At 49.2% G+C, this 18719-nt stretch overlaps 2 protein-coding genes across 2 annotated transcripts in view; both read left to right on the top strand.

Moving 5' to 3' along the window:
• LOC311216457 (antigen WC1.1-like) overlaps positions 1–18719 on the top strand; it is a gene marked incomplete at both ends in the record, with an annotated part of 568360 nt that overhangs the window by 465633 nt on the left and 84008 nt on the right. The window lies entirely within an intron of this gene.
• Positions 7583–8293, top strand: LOC311216625 (olfactory receptor 14A16-like; the record flags this gene model as incomplete). Its single annotated transcript, XM_084298158.1, has 1 exon — positions 7583–8293. One exon carries the CDS (start codon positions 7583–7585, stop codon positions 8291–8293), a length of 711 nt encoding a protein of 236 aa, XP_084154284.1.

Here is an 18719-nt window from a genome sequence, read left to right as displayed (position 1 = left end):
GGAAGAAGACAAGGTGATTCTTTGATGAATCTTCTCCCAGTAGGAGAAATGACACTGCTGGAAGTAAGTGTCTCTCCCCAGCTCAGAGAGGGAACATCAGGGATTGCTTCAGCCTGATTCAAAATCATTTTCCTGGAGTTCCCTCGTGTCAAGAGCTCCCTATGCTGCTAAGCTGGGCCTGGCTCCTGGGACCAAGGCGAGCTCCTGGCAAGCGGGCAGCACTGCAGAGAGACAGCTCTGCCCAGGAGCAGCTCCTCTGCACAGCGCAGCAGGGCTGGGGGCACTGCTTGCAGGGGACAAGGGTGGCTGAGAGAAGGAAGGGAGATGTTAAAGGCAGCGTGGAGGGGGGGATGCTGAGAGCTAATGTCGTCTACCTGTAAAGCTATCACTGCTCAGAGAAGACGATGGTAGTGGACACCTCTAGAGGTCCCTTCTGACTCAGGGGAGAAAGGGCTGGACTGTGCAGTCAGAGTGTATGACAATCCTGTGTTTTGAGGCCTTTCTGGTGTTTGTAATCCCTGCTTCTCAAGGTTACCCAGTGAGTGGGGTAATTCTCAAAACAATGTTCTTCCCCAAGGGAACCTGGAGTACAGCTGGTACAAGAATACTACTGAAAACTTCCCAGAAACTCTACCAGGCATTCCAGAATAAAGAAATCACAAACTTGTGATCACAAATAAGGAGATCGGTTCCAGGGCAGATGTGTTATGTAGCGGAGAGGGCATTGAGGCAGGCAAGGCTCTTTCCTGCACTGAGGCCACTCGGGAGCCACCAGGAGCCAGAAAGGACAGCAGGAAGAGGTTCTTCACCAAGAGGGTGGTTGCACACTGGAACAGGCTCCCCAGGGGCGTAGTCACTGCACCAAGCCTGTCTGAATTTAAAAAGCGATTGGACTGTGCACTTAGTCACATGGTCTACACTTCTGGGCAGACCTGTGCGGTGCAAGGAGTGGGACTTGATGATCCTTCCAACTCGGGATATTCTATGATTCTATGATTCTATGACTTCCTTCTGAAAGAGACAGAGGGTCTGATATGCCGACTGGACCCAGCCCACTGGGAAGTCTGCTGCCTCCCTGTGGCTTGGGTAAAAGGCATTGCCAGGAAAGTCACTCGCCTGGTACAGCTTTCTGACTACCAGCCTTTACTTTTTTTTCAGGCTGGTAATAAGTAGCAAGGAGAAGTCCAAGAGCAATCAAAAGGGACTTTAGGACTTTGGGGTGACTGGTTAAAGAATCAGGGGCACAGGTTGTGTTTGCCTCTGTCCTTCTGATAGGAGGGATCAGTGTTGACAAACACACTCACCATATTAATTTGTGGCTTCGGGACCAGTGCAACTGGCAGAACTTTGTGTTTGTTGATCATGGGAAGGTCTATGTGACACTGGGCCTACTGGCATCAGATGGGATGCGCCCCTCTCAGAGGGGGAGAAGGATTTTTGCCCAGGAGTTAGTGGAGCTGATAGACAGGGCTTTAAACCGGAGTTGAAGGGGGAAAGAGATAAAATAAGGCCCGCCGGTGATAAGCTAAGTGATGGAGTGCAAAACCTTGTCAGATGTCAAGTGGAAATATCACAAGGCTGACACAAGCAGGTCCAGGAGTTTCCTAAAGCACCGCGATGATAACTTCTTGGTGCAAGTGTTAAGGGAGACAACTAGGAAAGGTGCCCTCCTAGATCTGTTGCTGGAGTACACGGAGAGTGTTGTGGGGGCTGTGGAAATTGGTGGCTGTCTTGGTCATAGTGACCATGAAGTGGTTGAGCTTAAAATTTTTGTGACAGGAGAAAAACTGCTACCAAAACTTCAGCCCTGGATATGGGGAGAGCAGACTTCAGGCTGCTCAGAGGACTAGTTAGCAAGGTCCCCTGGGAAACTGCTTTTGAAGGTGTCGGCATCCATCAGTGCTGGTCAGTCTTTAAACACTGCATCCTAAAAACACAGGTAGTCAAGAAGGTGGGGAAGAAGGCCAGCTTGGCTGACCAGGGATCTTATTCTGGAGCAGAGGGATGAAAAGAAAGTGTATGGCTGTTGGAAGCAAGGTCAGGCAAAGTGGAAGGACTACAGGGATGCTGTTCGCGTTTGTAGGGAGAAGATTCCTGTGGCCAAAGCCCACTTAGAATTGAAGCTGGCCACATCTGTGGGTGACAATAAAAAGTTTTCTTTTAAATATCTGAATAGAAAAAGGAGGACCAGAGAAAATATAGATCCTCTACTTGATGGGGAAGGTCACCTCACAGACAAGGACATAGGAAAAGCAAAGATGTTTAATGCCTTCTTTGCCTCCATCTTCAATGCCGAGGATGGGCTTCAGGACCCTGGGTGCCCTGAGCTGGAGAACCGTGACAGTGGGAATGATAAACGCCCAACTGACCCTCAAAGTGTGTGTGATTTGCTGCTACACCTGGATCCATTCAAGTCCATGGGTGTCCTGGTTTCAGTTAGGACAGAGTTAATTTTCCTCCTAGTAGCTGGTAGAATGCTATGTTTTGGCTTAGGATGAGAAGAGTGCTGATAACACCCCGATGTTTTAATTGTTGCAGAGCAGTGCTTATACTAAGCCAAGGACATCTCAGCTTCTTGCTCTGTCCTGCCAATGGGCAGGCTGGGGGTGCAGCAAGAGCTGGGAGGGGACAGACCCAGGACAGGTGACCCAAACTAGCCAGAGGGGTATGCCATACTATCTGACGTCATGCTGAACACTATATAGGGGTGGCTAGCCGGGGGAAGGGGTGGGACTGCTCGGGGTTAGGCTGGGCATGGGTCAGCAGGTGGTGAGCAATTGCATTGTGCATCACTTGTTTGTACACATTATTAGTAGTAGTGCTATTATCATCATTGTTATTATTATTATTATTGTTATTATTATTTTTCTTGTCTTATTAAACTGTCTTTATCTCAACTCACGGGCTTCACTTTCCGTTTCTCTCCCCCATCCCAGAGAGGGAAGGGGGAGGGTGAGCGAATGGCTGTGTGGTGTTTAGCTGCTGGCCGGGTTAAACCACGACAATGGGTCTGGATGGGATTCATCCCAGAGTGCTCAGAGAGCTGGCTGACATTATCACAGGGCCTCTCTCAATTATTATAAGAGTCTTGGGAATGTGGAGAGGTCCCAGTTGGCAAATGTCGTGCCAGTTTCAAGAAGGACAAGAAAGAAGACCCTGGTAACTACAGGCCTGTTAGTCTCATGTCAGTGCCTGGTAAAAGTATGGAGAAGATTGTTCTGGTAGCTATTGAATTGTGCTTGGGGGACAATGCAGTCAGTGGTCCCAGTCAACATGGGTTCATGAGAGGTAGGTCCTGTTTGACAAAATTGATTTCCTTTTATGATAAGATCACCCAGCTAATTGATCAAGGGAAACCAGCTGATGTGATCTTTTTGGATTTCAGTAAAGCTTTTGTCACAGTTTCACATATGATCCTACTGGACAAAATGTCCAGCATATAGCTGGACAAAAATGTCATACCTTGGGTGAATAACTGGCTGATGGGTAGCACTCAAAGGGTTGTGGTAAATGGCTCCGCATCAGGTTGGCAGCCAGTCACCAGTGGGGTCCCTCAAGGCTTCGTTTTAGGGCCAGTTCAATTAAATGTTTGTATAAACAATTTGGATGTAGGACTAGAAGGTGTTTATAGCTAATTTGATTATGATACTAAACTGGGAGGAGTTGTTGACTCTGTTGAGGGTGAAAATGCCTTGCAGAGAGATCTGGACAGATTAGGGAGATGGGTGATCACCAACTGCATGAAGTTTAAGAAGACCAAGTGCCGGGTCCTGCTGGTCACTAAAAAGAATAGATCAGCACCTGCCCCTCCACTCCCCCTCGTGAGGAAGCTGTAGACTACGATGGGGTCTCCCGTCAGCCTCTTCTTTCCCAGGCTGAACAGTCCAAGTGACCTTTTCCGCTCCTCATATATCTTCCCCTCTAGGCCCTTCACCATCTTCGTTGCCCTCCTCTGGATACTCTTCTATAGTTTCATGTCCTTTTTGTACTGTGGTGCCCAGAACTGCACACAGTACTCGAGGAGAGGCCACATCAGCGCAGAGTAGAGCAGGACAGTCACTTCCCTCAACCAACTAGCAAAGCCATGCTTGACGCACCCCAGGATACAGTTGGTTCTCCTGCCTGCCAGGGCACACTACTGGCTCATATTCAGCTTGCTGTCAACCACAACCCCCAGATCTCTCTCTGTGGGGCTGCTCTGCAGCGTCTCGTCCCCCAGTCTGTAAGCATAGGCAGGGTTGCCCCATCCCAGCTACAGGACCCAGCACTTTCTCTTTTAAAACTTCTGCACTGGTGCGGCCTCACCTCGAGTACTGTGTGCAGTTCTGGGCACCACAGTATAAAAAGGACATGAAACTGTTGGAGAGTGTCCAGAGGAGGGCTACGAAGATGGTGAAAGGCCTGGAGGGGAAGACGTACGAGGAACGGCTGAGGTCACTGGGCCTGTTCAGCCTGGAGAAGAGGAGGCTGAGGGGAGACCTCATCACAGTCTACAACTTCCTCGTAAGGGGTTGTCGAGAGGCAGGAGACCTTTTCTCCATTAACACCAATGACAGGACCCGCGGGAACGGGGTTAAGCTGAGGCAGGGGAAATTTAGACTTGACATCAGGAGGGGGTTCTTCACAGAGAGGGTGGTTGCACACTGGAACAGGCTCCCCAGGGAAGTGATCACTGCACCGAGCCTGTCTGAATTTAAGAAGAGATTGGACTGTGCACTTAGGCACATGGTCTGAACTTTTGGGTAGACCTGTGCGGTGTCAAGAGTTGGACTTGATGATCCTTAAGGGTCCCTTCCAACTCAGGATATTCTATGATTCTATGGTTCTATGATTCATGCAGTTGGTGATTGCCCAGCTCTCCAATCTATCTCTGAAAGGCTTTTCCACCTTCAATGGAGTCAACAACTCCTCCAAGTTTAGTATCATTAGCAAATTAGCTCAAAACACCTTCTAGTCCTACATCCACATTGTTTATAAAAACATTTGGGTAGACCCATGTGGAGCTAGGAGTTGGACTCAATGATCATTATGTGTCCCTTTTAACTTGGGATAGTCTATGATTCTATAGTAATATTCATAGTTATGAATGTAAATATACATAACTATGGGCATATATATAGGAAAAAAAAAAAATCCGTGATTAATTTCTGGCAATTTCCAAATGCCTCTTGAACACTGACAGGCATGGGGCATCAGTCAGGTCTCTAGGGAGCCTGTTCCACATTTAACCACCCTCACAGTACAAAATTTTTTCCTGATGTCCCATCTGAACGTCCTCTTGTGCAGCTTTGTGCCATTCCCATACCTTCTGTGGTCAGTTACCAAGGAGAAAAGATCATCACCTCCCTCACCACTTCCCCCACTCAGGAAGATGTTGAGGACAATGAGGTCACCCCTCAGCCTTCTTTTCTCCAGACTAGACAACCCAAGTGTCTTCAGCCTCTTCTCATACCCTTTAACCAGCATTCCCCCTTTTCTATTGGTTTCCAGACCAACAAGTCCCTGATCAGATAATCTCACTGGAATAAATATTTTCTCTCTCTCCCGTGCTATCTTCAGTCAGTGTGATTGACCATGTCTTGTTCCCTCACTGCCTCCTTTATCAATTGTCAGTCAGGTTTGTGTCCTCAGATGTTTTGTGGTTTATCCACAGCTGTTAGCGAAGCACAACGCAGCCACTGTCTTCCTGACTCTCCTTAACAGAACCGGGGGAGAAAAATAGGAGAAAGATAGGGATAGAATCTTTATCAGGGATTGTAGCTCTAGGAAAGGGGCAATCCCTTTAAACTACAAGACAGTACATTTACATTAAATCTAAAGAAGAAAATCTTCACTGGGAGGTTGGTGAGGGACTGGAACAGGTTGCTGAGAGAAGTGTTGGATGCCCCCTCCCTGATAGTGTCCAGGGCCAGGATGGATGGGACCTTGAGCAACACTAGTAGGATTTGTTCCTGCCCATGGCAGGGGGGACTGGAACCTGATGGTCTTTGGGGTCCCTTTAACCCAAAGCATTGTATGTTTCTTGACTCTGTGGGCTGACAAGTGGTTTTGTAGCATATGTAGACAGAGAGATTTGAGTTTCTGTGGAAAAGTCGTGTCATCTCTTCCCCCACACACACTCCACAGCATCCCACCAATATCTCCAAGTGCTTGGAAGAGGTGGTATTCACCCTGCCTTTCACGTTAAGGGTGTCTGGTCACATAATGGGACAAGAATAGACGATTCTCCTGCCAACATCTTCTATGGAATTAGGAGCAAAGACAGCACTGGAAATAAATCCCGATCAAAACTTTAGAGAAGTGATTGTATCCCAAAAGACTGCTTGAGTGTGATTCAAAGTTGATTCCCCTGGAGGCGCAGGGACTTGTCAAGAGCTCCCTGTGCTGATGAGCTGGGCCGGGCTCCTGGGCCCAAGGGGAGCTCCTGGCAAGCGGGCAGCACTGCAGAGAGACAGCTCTGCCCAGGAGCAGCTCCTTTGCACAGCACAGCAGGGCTGGGGGCACTGCCTGCAGGGGACAAGGGCAGTGAGAGAAGGGAGGGAGATGTTAAAGGCAGCGTGGAGGGGGGATGCTGAGAGTTCACTGCAGGAGAAATCTTCACAGCCCTGAACAGGGTAAGTCTCTGGCTGCAGGGCAGCACAGCTGTTGTTCCTGATGCCGTCTTCAGATTTGCTGGCAAATCCCACAGCCTGTAGGAGCTTTCAGGAGGACTCTCAGAGTTTCTTTGGAGAAGAAAATGACAAGCTCCAGGGCAGGGACTAGCTGCCAAAGCTGTCAGAGGGACAGGACACGAGGGTTCTGTTTCATATGGGGCTGGCTTTAGGCTGTGTAGCCACGGTGCAGTCAGGGGTGGCCAGGGCTGTGGTGCAGAGCAGGGTCCCTGCTGTGCCCCAGGGGCTGTGTGCCAGGGCAGGGCCTCTGTTGCCTGCCAGGCTCAGCACTCAGCCTGCCTGGGGAGCTGCCCAGGACACTGCGGGGAGAAGCTGTGGGAGGAAGGAGGCCACCCAGAAGAGTAGGGGGGAGTCTTTCTGCTTCCCAGAGCCTGCTGCCTGAGGCAGGTACCTGTCTCAGAGACCACCACCAGTCCCTGGTGGTCTTTATCATGTACCTACAGGGCAGTACTGACCCTTCCAGAGAGCAAAGTTGACTAACCTGATCTCTTAGGCATTCTTAGGCAGCCAAATCAAAAGCTCCAGGCAGAAGCATGTATTCTTCCCTGGAAAAGGCAGTGTGTCTTGTTGAGGATGTTTCAATGAGATATGGCTTAGGTTTTGCTCAGAAAACACTATCTAACTTGCATCTTTAAATTCCTCCATAAATAGGCTGCTATGCCCAGAAGCAGCAAATGTCCAACAGCAGCTTCCCCACAGAGTTCCTCCTCCTGCCATTTGCAGACACACATGAGCTGCAGCTCCTGCACTTTGGGCTCTTCCTGGGCATCTACCTGGCTGCCCTCCTGGGCAACGACCTCATCCTCACAGCCATAGCCTGCGACCACCACCTCCACACCCCCATGTACTTCTTCCTCCTCAACCTCGCCCTCATTGACCTGGGGTCCATCTCCACCACTGTTCCCAAAGCTATGGCCAATTCCCTGTGGGACACCAGGGCCATTTCCTTCTTCGGTTGTGCTACCCAGGTCTTTATGTTTGTCACATTTGTCACAGCAGAGTTTTCTCTTCTCACCGTCATGGCTTATGACCGCTACATTGCCATCTGCAAACCCCTGCACTATGGAACAATAATGGACAACAGAACTTGTGTCAACATGGCAGCAGCTGCCTGGGGCAGTACTTTTCTCTATGCTGTGCTGCACACTGCCAATACCTTTTCCCTTCCCCTCTGCCAAGGCAATGCCCTGGACCAGTTCTTCTGTGAAATTCCCCAGATCCTCAAGCTCTCCTGCACTGATGCCTATATCAAAGAGGCTAGGCTTATTGTGGTTAGTGCCTCTTTATTATTTGTGTGTTTTGTTTTCCTTGTGCTGTCCTATGTGCAGATCTTCAGGGTTGTGCTGAGGATCCCCTCACAGCAGGGCCGACATAAAGCTTTTTCCACATGCCTCCCTCACCTGGCCGTAGTCTCCCTTTTCTCCAGCACTGCCATATTTGCCTACCTGAAGCCCCCCTCCATGTCCTCCTCCTCCCTGAATCTTTTGCTGGCGGTTCTGTACTCGGTGGTGAGTCCAACAGTGAACCCCCTCATCTACAGCATGAGGAACCAGGAGCTGAAAGATGCAGTGTGGAAAGTGATGAATGAGTGTTTTTCAGAAGGAATAAACTGCCTGTCTTAGAATCATAGAAACATAGAACTGCCTGGTTTAGAAGAGACCTCAAAGATCATCTAGTTCCAACCTCCCCCGCCATGGGCAATTATGTCACCCACTAGATCAAGTTTGCCAGGGCCCCATCCACCCAGGCCTTGTAGACCTCCAAGGATGGGGCATCCAGAAGTTCTGTGGGCAACCTCTTACAGTGCCTCACCGCCCTCTGAGTGAAGAATTTCCTTCTAACCTCTAATCAAAATCTCTGCTCTTTTAGTTTAAAACCATTCCCCCTTGTCCTGTCATTATTTGATTGAGCAAAGAGTTGTTCTCCATCTTTTCTTATGCCCCCTTTAATTACTGAGAAGATGCAATCATCACAGACAGCCCCTCGTAACCACCGTTCCCTGCACTGGGCTTTTGCTCCAGCTCAGACAGGTGGTTTGTAGGCAATGAATTCACCCTAAAGCCTTCTCTTCTGCAGGCTAAACCAACCCAGCTCTCTCAGCCTTCCTTCATAGGAGGGGTGCTCCAGCTCCTTGATCATCTTTGTGGCCCTCCTCTGGACCTGTTTTAACAGATCAACATCCTTCTTGTGCTGGGGCGCCAAACCTGGATTCAGTACTCCAAGTGGGGCCTCACAATAGCAGAGTAGAGGGGAACAATCACCTCCCTCGACCTTCTAGCCACTCATCCTTTGATGAATCCCGGGATGCAGTTGGCCTTCTGGGATGCAAGCTCGCACTGATGACTCATGTTGAACAGTTCATGTCCACGAGAACAAGAATCTTCTTTGCAGGGTTGCTCTCAATGCGTTCTTCTTCCAGTCTGTCCTCGTGTCCAATTGCCCTGAGACAGGTGTAACGCCTTGCACTTGGACTTGCTGAACATCTTCAGTTTCTCATGGACCCACTTCACAAGCTAGTTCAGATCCCTTTGGATGGCATTCCCTCCCTTCTATTGCATCAACTGCACCACTGAGTTTAGTGTCACCTGCAAACTTGCAGAGGATGCTCTCGAACCCACTGTCTAGTTATTTTTCTGCATATCATTCATAATGTAACTCATTAAAGGCCCAGATGCAGGTTTGTTTGTTTTTTATTTTGTTTGAGTGTATATTTTTCTTAATATTGCTTGTGAAATTATTGTCCACAAAGAAATATCTTTGTTCATATTCTTTCATTTAAGTATCTACATGTCCCATGTGACTCCCGGACTTAGTGTAAACAAGGAGGCAGGCTCTCTGTGTATTTAAATAAAAGAAACGACCCTGCAGTGATATGCTTGCCCGCGATCCTCCCTCAGAGACCTGCAGTGAAGCTGCAGGGGCACTTGGCTGTGTGCAGGGGTGGAGGGAAGAAGTGTCCTGGTACAGCAGCACTGCCAAGGAGCCCCAGAGCTTCTTCTTTCCCAAGCTGCTCTCCCTTTCACCTAGTACTCTCCTACAGAGCCCTTGTGTTGCTGCGAGGACTCATTGCTCTTGTCTCTTGCTCACCGTGCTGCTCTGGGGCAGTTCTGTGTCCACAGGCAGGGACAGGCCAGGGGCACTTCTCTAATACAGCTGGCTCCGTACCAGCATCTGCAGCATAGAAGGATCTGCTGAGGGCAGTGCCTGAAGGCTCAGATATTCTCCCAAAGCTACTCCCATGGATATTGCAAAGTAAAGATAACTTTTTGAAGTATAGATATAGTGCTAAATCTGGGTGGGAACAGGCAAAGGAGAGCTCTGCAACTGCAGGGAACACAGCCGGTACAGGGAAAGCAGTCTGCTGCATTGTCATACCTCAGTTGACATTTTGTAGACTGAATACAGTGAATCACCCCAAAACATCTAATGACATTGGAAATAAGTTGGATGCAATGATCCTTGTGGGTCTCTTCCATCTTGGCTATTCCGTGAGTCTCTGACTCTGAACAAGTCCGGCTATCTGTACGCACCCTCCATGGCCAAAGAACCACTTGTGTGGGAGGCAATCAGTGGCAGTGCCCCCATCCAGCTGGCTCTGCCTTCCCAGCCTGACCAGCACGGCCCTGCAGAGTGCCCCACAGCCCCATGCACCACAGCCCCCTAGCTCTACAGAGCAGCAACGCCAGCTGGGGGGCTGTGGGCAGCATGGGCAGGGGCTGCAGGAATGGCTGCTCAGGCCAGCCCAGACGTGCTGGCCTGGGACAAGACTGTGTGGGACATGGGGTGTCCTGGGAGCAGAGCAGGGCTCTGTGTGTGTGCAGTGGTGGTGCCTGAGGAGCCCCAGGGCCAGCAGTGTGGTGCTGTTCTGGGGAATAAGGCTGGCCTGGGTGGTGGCAGGCTTCCCTGGTGAGTAGTGTCCTGGGGTATCTCCTGCAGATGGCAGCAGCAGGGACACTGCAAGGACCCCCCACTTCTCCGTTTGCTGCTTTGTTGCCATCCCAGCCTAGGCTGCTCTGCTGGGCCAGGCTGGGCTGGGCTTAGCTGGGGAGACTAGAGGCAGGTGTGGAGAGCTGGGGAGGGTCTGGGATGTGCTGGCCTCCTAGGAGACACTGGGAGGACCAACAGGGTGGACACTGCCACTGTCCATTTCCACGTGCCTACCCCTGTTTGTGAGCACTGGCTCGTTTGCCTTCCTGAAGTTCCCTTCATTCTCCACCCCATCCACGGACCTGCTGGTGGCAGTTCTATACTCATCCCTGAAACTTTTGCTGGTGGTTCAGTACTCAGTGGTGCCTCCAGCATCTACTGGTACCTCCCTCATCTACTTCATAAGGAACCAGGAGCTCAGGGATGCAGTGAGGAAACTCTTTGGATACATGCTTCAAGCAAGTATTTGCAGACATTCTTCTTCTACATTAATCATGTGCCTACAATCGTTTCAGGACACTGACGTTTTCTGAAATAAACTGTTACGACAATTGTCTTTAATTTTATTTATTTATTAATACTGTCTAAAGCTGGTGAATTACTTTTATTCTTAGTGTCTGCTATGTTTTTTTTTGTTTTGTTTTGTTTTGTTTTTAAGTTTTGACCCAATGCTCTAATGTACTTATAGAACTGGGCTTCTTGTGCAGATAATGCCAATAAAGAAGAGAGCAGAATTTTACTGGTCTCATGTCCCATCTCCTCCCATCTCTTCTGCACCTGGGGGAGCAGCCCCAGCATGCACGAGGAGCTTAGGACCAAGAGCCCAGCTGCCACATGGAGGAGCAGCCCCAGTGGCCTTTGGGGCTGCCCTTCACTGCCCACTGGGCTCTGCCTCTCTGCCGCTTGCAGGTCGGGGCTGCTGCTTCCCTGGAGCCATGGCCATGGCCAGCAGCAGGAAATGGCTGTTTCCCTGCTGCTCTCTTTTGGCCTCCACTTTGTTCTCTTGTTCCTTTGCATTTCTCTTAGCCCTCAGATCTCGTGTACTTTGGTGACAGTCCTGATGTCTCCACAGTGGCATCTCTGCCACATCTCTGCACTCGTCTTCCAAAGATAGTGTCAGAAATACAACCCAGGACACCTTCCCTGGACAGGCCTGTTACTTTTCTGGGCTTCACCATGGATCAGAGTCCCCTAGAGATCACTGAAAGACTGTGAGATGTCTTCTTGGTTGCACATAGCCTAGCAAATAGTAGCTGGCCTTTCACTGGCCTGGGAGTGTCCCGGATGTGCTGGGACTGGAGGGGAATCTGGAGCTGCCCTGTGCCTGGGCCAGGTCTCTTGTGCTGGCCTAGGGACTGGGGCTGGACCTGTGGGACACAGGCACTCTGTGCTGGGGATCTCCCAGGCAAGAGACCAGGAGTCCTACAGCTTCATGGACCTCCATTTCCTGAGCCATGGCTGGCCCCAAAGGATCTACATCCTTCAGGTGAATTTTCAGGATCTATATTCATCACAGGAGAAGAAATACTGATGTTCACCTGTACTTGCATTGTCATCGCTTTCTCCATCATGGTGTACACCCTCATCTTCCAGGTACTTCCACCCATCTCGAATAAACAATCCCTGTTGAATGTCCCCTTTCCAGATGCCTGTCTGGACCTATGCACTTCCCATGGTTCTCCTGCTTTGTCCTCCCCTTACTCTTTGATCATTCAGACCGCTCTCACTGACCCAGTTGCTGCTTTGAGCTTCATTGAGTTCAAACTTGCCCATCGATTAGCAGTCTGCTTAATGGTTTCTGTAGCAAGCTCCTCATCAGTTATCATGGAATTAAGATCATATGGAATCATACTAATCTTAATACCTATAAATCTGACTGGAGACGTATAAGATGAGGTGCTTGCTTTGCTGTTTGGAAAATTGCTGCATGTTTTCTTGCTGTTTGTTTTAAAATAAGGAAAAACCCTTCTGTGTGTAGACAGGTCTCTAAGGAAAGCAGGTGGGAGCTGGTGCAAAGGGGCTGTAACATCCAGCTGCAGACTTCAGTGTAGAAGTGTGGTGTAAGGGAAAGTGATACAAGCACCAGGTGGCCAATGGGAGAAATGTCAGGGTTGGGGTGGTGACGAGCAAGGTTGCCCATGCACTGTCAGGCCTCAAGACTCTGCTTTTCCTCCCTATGGACATCTCCATAGGGGAGGCCCTGGGTTAATATCAAATGAAGAAAGATGCTCAATACTGAAATGCAGCAGTATTCATCCTTCCAAAAGAGAAAAGATTTGTACTAGGTGCTTTTTGAAATCTTCCTCCTCAACTACACTATGAAAGCTCCCCAATTATCATAGAATCATAGAATCATAGAATATCCTGAGTTGGAAGGGACCCTTAAGGATCATCAAGTCCAACTCTTGACACCGCACAGGTCTACCCAAAAGTTCAGACCATGTGCCTAAGTGCACAGTCCAATCTCTTCTTAAATTCAGACAGGCTCGGTGCAGTGACCACTTCCCTGGGGAGCCTGTTCCAGTGTGCAACCACCCTCTCTGTGAAGAACCCCCTCCTGACGTCCAGCCTAAATTTCCCCTGCCTCAGCTTAACCCCGTTCCCACGGGTCCTGTCACTAGCGTTAATGGAGAAAAGGTCTCCTGCCTCTCGACACCCCCTTACGAGGAATTAGTTGTCAAAGTCTTGAAGACTTGAATAAAACTATGGAAGGCATATGGTTCCTTAGGTGTTTCTGCCTTTTAATGAGTTCCATGGTGGATTTTGGTGCTCAGTCTGTGAACATCAGGTACTGAGAGAAGAATGATGCAACCACTTGAGAACATAAAGTCAGAAGGAAAAGTCAAAGTGACTTGGAGTATTAATGGGCCCCACTGAGGGCTGTTACCAGGAGATTCTCCTCAGGGACTTGTTAGGACAGATAATTGGAGGCCATGATTACAGATAGGCAAAGCACAGTGCTGAGAAAAGTCTGGGTTTGTTGTGCTGCAGTAAAAGGGCCAGGTCCTGACTCCAGCCACTAGAAGGGAATGTCCTGCACTCCCGTGTCTGGCTCTGGGCTCTTTCTGGGGGTTTGTGGGGTGTGGTGGGCAGTGTGATGCCATAAGATGAACAGTGGTATGACACCTTCCTGCCTCTGCACAGGGTCTCAAGAAAGCAATGAGCCCCCTTGCAATGACTGTATCTCATCTCCTCAGAAGCTCTATCCAAGGGGACAAAAATGTCAGGGCTGCTGGTGCCTTCTCTTCTTGCCAGTGCCCACCACTTTGTCCTCTCCAGACTTTCCTATGTTGCCCCACACTTTGCCCTATTTCCTTCAAATCTGCAGACACCCATCTCTGTTAACCACCTTGCTCTCATCCTAGCATTTCCGTGGTTTCACCAATGTCTCATTAACCCTCACCAGCTGTTCCTTGAAATACAAAACTGATCAAAGTGACTGATCAAAGACACTCTTTGGGTGACCTCTAGCACCACAGCACAACTCTTTTTTTGGGACATTTTGTCTTCTTCATGGCCAATGCCAACCTTCCAAGGTGCATTTTCTGGCAGGTTTTTCTCTCCTGCTCTTTCCTACTACCAAAGAAAGTTCCACCTGGGTGGAAACCAGTCCTAAAGTAGGCTTCCCAATCCATTGACCTTCTTGCGGCCTGTCAGCCAACCAGACAGAAGTCACCTCACGAGCATCTTCCAAGCCATGGGCCTGCTGCTGGCCTTGCAGCTTCTTGTTTAGACACACCCAAGCCTTGTGCCTCCTGCTGTCCAGTTGTGTACTCAAACAGAAGGGACAGGACAACCCACATTCAGGTCTTCTTTCTGTCTGGGTCCTCCTGGGTATGTGGGCAGAGTGGATCCCACAGTAATATGCCAACCAGGTGCCTTCTGCTGACCTACCAGGACCATTGGCAGATGTCAGCTGAAAAGTACAGATCCCAGGTAGAAGTGTGACCTGTCAGCTATTTCAGACAGAAGTGACCTCAGAGCCCTTTTCTGTGACATGCTCCTGCTGCTGCCCTATCAACTGCAGAGACAGAAGTGACTTCACAGTCACTGCCACAGGCCAATTCCTCCTGCTGGTTCAGGAGATCCTGAGGCAGAACTGAGCTCATCAGAGCATTCCCACCCATCTCCTCCTTCTGGCCTACAAGCTGATCAAATCCATGGCCCTTCACATTCATTTTGAATGCCATGTGACTGCACAGCAATCTCACGGTTCCTGCCCTGCCACAAGAGAACAAGAACCTAAAGTTAAGGGTTAGGAAAAGGGTTAAAGGTGAGAAGGTTAATGCACAGGAAGACAGGCTTTGGAAGTTAGTTGTTCATGTATGGCATTAGAGACTATGGTGAACCTTTCTGGGTGAGAGATTAAGCAGATGTTTAGTGGGACGGTTTGGTGTTCTGCTTGTGGTGTCAGGTCTGTGGTTAGGGTATGGGCAAGCTCTTTGAAGGTTTTATTTGGGTCTGCAAGAAGGCTAGGCTTAAATAGAGCATTTTAATGCTAGTGTTAAGGGCAGGGATGAGGGTGAGCAAGAGAGGAAAGGGGTTATGGACTAATTTTGGCTAAGGATATAGTGGTCAAAAATTAGAGCAGTGGATTCCTGTCAGGGTGCAGAGTGGCATTTAGATTTAAATATTAATATAACAGGTTAAAATAGGGTAAGGGCCTCACATGACTATTTTAAGTTAGCTTTAAGGTGGACTCGACTTTACGTGAATATACTTACCTCTCCAAAATTGTTAGCTTCTGCTATCCAAGCTCTTCTTTCCTCCCCCAGATCTCACATCTCTCCTGGCCAGGCTCCTCCTGCCTTCCCCGTAAAGAAGTTTTTGCCAATATCCAACCTAAACCTCCTCTGGCACAACTTTAGCCTATTCCCTCTTGTCCTATAAAAGGGCACATGGGAGAATAAACTAATGCTCACCTTGCTACAGCCTCCTTTAAAGTACCTATAGAGGGAGATATGGTTGCCCCTGAGCCTCCACTTCTCCAGACTGAACAAACCCAGTTCCCTCAGCCGCTCCTCATAAGACTTGTTCTCCACACCCCTCACCTGATTCATTGACCTACTCTGGATTTGCTCGAGCACCTTGATGTCCTTCTTGTAGCGAGGAGCCCAAAACTGAACACAGTACTCGAGGTGCGGCCTCAACAGAGCTGAGTACAAGCCAGGATGCCGTTGGCCTTCTTGGCCACCTGAGCACACTGCTGGCTCATATTCAGCCGACTACCCACCAATACTCCCAGGTCCTTCTCTGCCAGGCAGCTTTCCAACCACTCATCTCCCAGCCTGTAGCTCTGCTTGGGGTTGTTGTGTCCCAGGTGCAGGACCTGGTACTTGGCCTTGTTAAACTTCATGCAGTTGGCCTCAGCCCATCAGTGCAGCCTATCCAGATCCTCCTGCAGAGCCTTCCTACCCTCAATCAGGTAGACATATGCACCTAACTTGGTGTGGTCTGCAAACTTACTGAGGGTGCACTCGATCCCCTCATCCAGATCATCGATAAAGATACTAAAAAGGACTGGCCCTAGTCCTGAGCCCTGGGGGACTCCACTAGTGACCGGTCTCCAACTGCTGCTCACTAGCAGAGTTTTCCATTCACCACAACTCTTTGGGCCCAGCTACCCAGTCAGTTTTTAATCCAATGAAATATACACCAGTCTAAGCCATGAGCAGCCAGTTTCTCCAGGAAAATGCTGTGGGAAATGGTGTCAAAAGCTGTACAGAAGTCAAGATAGACCACATCCACAGCCTTTCCCTCATCCACTGAGTGTGTCACTTTGTTATAGAAGGAGATTGGGTTTGTCAGTGAGGACCTGCCTTTCATAAACCCATGCTGACTGGGCCTGATTGCCTGGTTGTCCTCCAAGTGCTGCATGATGACACTCAAGATAACCTGTTCCATGAGCTTCCCTGGTACTGAAGTCAAACTAACAGGCCCATCGTTTCCTGGGTCCACCCTCCAACCCTCATTGTAGATGGGTGTCACATTTGCTAGCCACCAGTTGACAGGGACCTCCCCGGGTAGCCAGGACTGTTGATAAATGATGGAAAGTGTCTTGGTCAGCTCTTCTCTCAGTATCCTCATGTGGATCCCATCTAGCCCTACTGTCTTGTGTATATCTAAGTGCTGTAGCAGGCCTCTAACCATGTCCTCATGGATTATGAGGGCCACATTCTGCTCCCCATCCATTCCACCGATCAGGGGGATGGGTACCTGGACAACAACTGGTCTTGCCGCTAAAGACTGAGGCAAAGAAGGCATTAAGCACCTCAGCCTTTTCCTCATCTCTTGTCACTTCGTTTCCTCCCCCATCCGGTAAAGGATGGAGATTCTCCTTAGTCCTCCTTTTTGTGTTTCTGTATTTATAAAAACATTTTGTTATCTTGAAGAGCAGTAGCAAGAGTGAGCTCCAGATGTGAGCTTTGGTCTTTCTAATTTTGTCCCTGGAGATCCTCACAAGGTCCTTACAGCCCTCCTGAGTGGCCTGCCCTCTTTTCCAAAGGTCATAAACCCTCTTTTTCTTCCTAAGCTCTAGCCACAACTCTCTGTTCTGCTCTCTGTTCTTCCATACTGGCTCATCTTTGGGCACGTGGGGATGGACAGTCTGCTCCTGAGCCTGTAAGATTTCCTTCTTGAAGAGTGTCCAGCCTTTCTGGACTCGTCTGCCCTTCAGAACTGCCTCCCAAGGCACTCTGCCAACCAGTGTCCTGACCAGCTCAAAGTCTGCTTGTAGAACGCCTCATCTGTCTCATGGCGGTCAATAAGATATCCCCACCAGGATGCCTGCCTCGTTGGCCTTCCTACTGACCCTGACCCATAGGGACTCAACAATATCATTCCGAGATTGAAGTTCTACAACATCAAAACACTCCCTAATATAGAGAGCCACACCACCACCCCTTCTGTTCTGTCTGTCTCTTCTGAAGAGCCCATAACCATTCATTACAGCACTCCAGTCATGGGAGTGGTCCCACCACGTTCCAGTGATGGCAACCAGGTCACAGCATGCCTTTTATTTCTTTTATTTCTTTGCTATTGAGCAATGGCTACAGTTATATTATATTGTACATGCAATAATAAAATCTCTGTTTATGGCCCAGAGGAATTTGGCACTTCAAATGTCACTCAGATGTCACTCTGCCATCTCCAATATCACCTGGTGTCTGCCTCTGAAGAGCTTCCTCTTGGTCTCTTTCTCCATCCAAAGTGCTGAGAGCTGAGACAAGCAGCTTACATGCTGCCTGGTTTGTGCCCACCTGAACCAAGGCAAGAGGAATCCCAACTCCAGTGGGATTCTGTGAGGCATGGGGAGGCAGCTAAGCCCCCTTCTAGCCTCTGAACTGCAAACAAAATATGAGATGCCTGGTTTGACTCAGCTGAAACTACGGGACAATAATGGACAGCAGAAATCGTGTGTACATGGCTGCAGCTGCCTGGGGCAGTGGCTTTCTCTATGCTGTGTTGCACACTGCCAATAGCTTTTCCTTCCCCCTCTGCCAAGGCAATGTCTTGGATCACTTCTTCTGTGAAATTCCCCAGATCCTCAAGCTCTCCTACTCAAATGCCTACCTCAGAGAAGTTGGGCTTATTGTGCCTAGTGTGTGTTTAGCCTTTGGGTGTTTTGTTTTCCTTGTGCTTTCTTACGTGCAGATCTTCAGGGCCATGCTGAGGATCCCCTCACAGCAGGGACGACCCAAAGCCTTTTCCACATGCCTCCCTCACCTGGCTGTTGCCTCCCTGTTTCTCAGCACTGCCTTTTTTGCCTACATGAAACCCCCCTCTATGTCCTTCTCATCCCTTAATCTTTTGCTGGCAGCTCTGTACTCGGTGGTGCCTCCAGCAGTGAACCCCCTCATCTACAGCATGAGGAATCAGGAGCTCAAGGATGTAGTATGGAAAGTGATGACTGAATGTTTTTCAGAAGGAATAAATTGCATATGGTCTTAATGTTAACTGTATACAGACCTAGAAGTCTTTTTATTTTTTTTTCTATTTTTTTCTTTTTTACTTTGCTTTACTCCTCATAGTGTTTCCCACAAAGAAATACCATTGTTCATACCTTCCTACACTGTATGTACCTGTCTCACATGACTCCAAGTCTTTGTATAAATTGTGGGT

This window comes from Netta rufina (assembly GCF_964035555.1).
Source record: "Netta rufina genome assembly, chromosome: 18".
Lineage (NCBI taxonomy): Eukaryota > Metazoa > Chordata > Aves > Anseriformes > Anatidae > Netta > Netta rufina.
The sequence above is the reverse complement of the archived record's forward strand: the minus strand, read 5'-3'. Positions and strand labels throughout refer to the sequence as shown.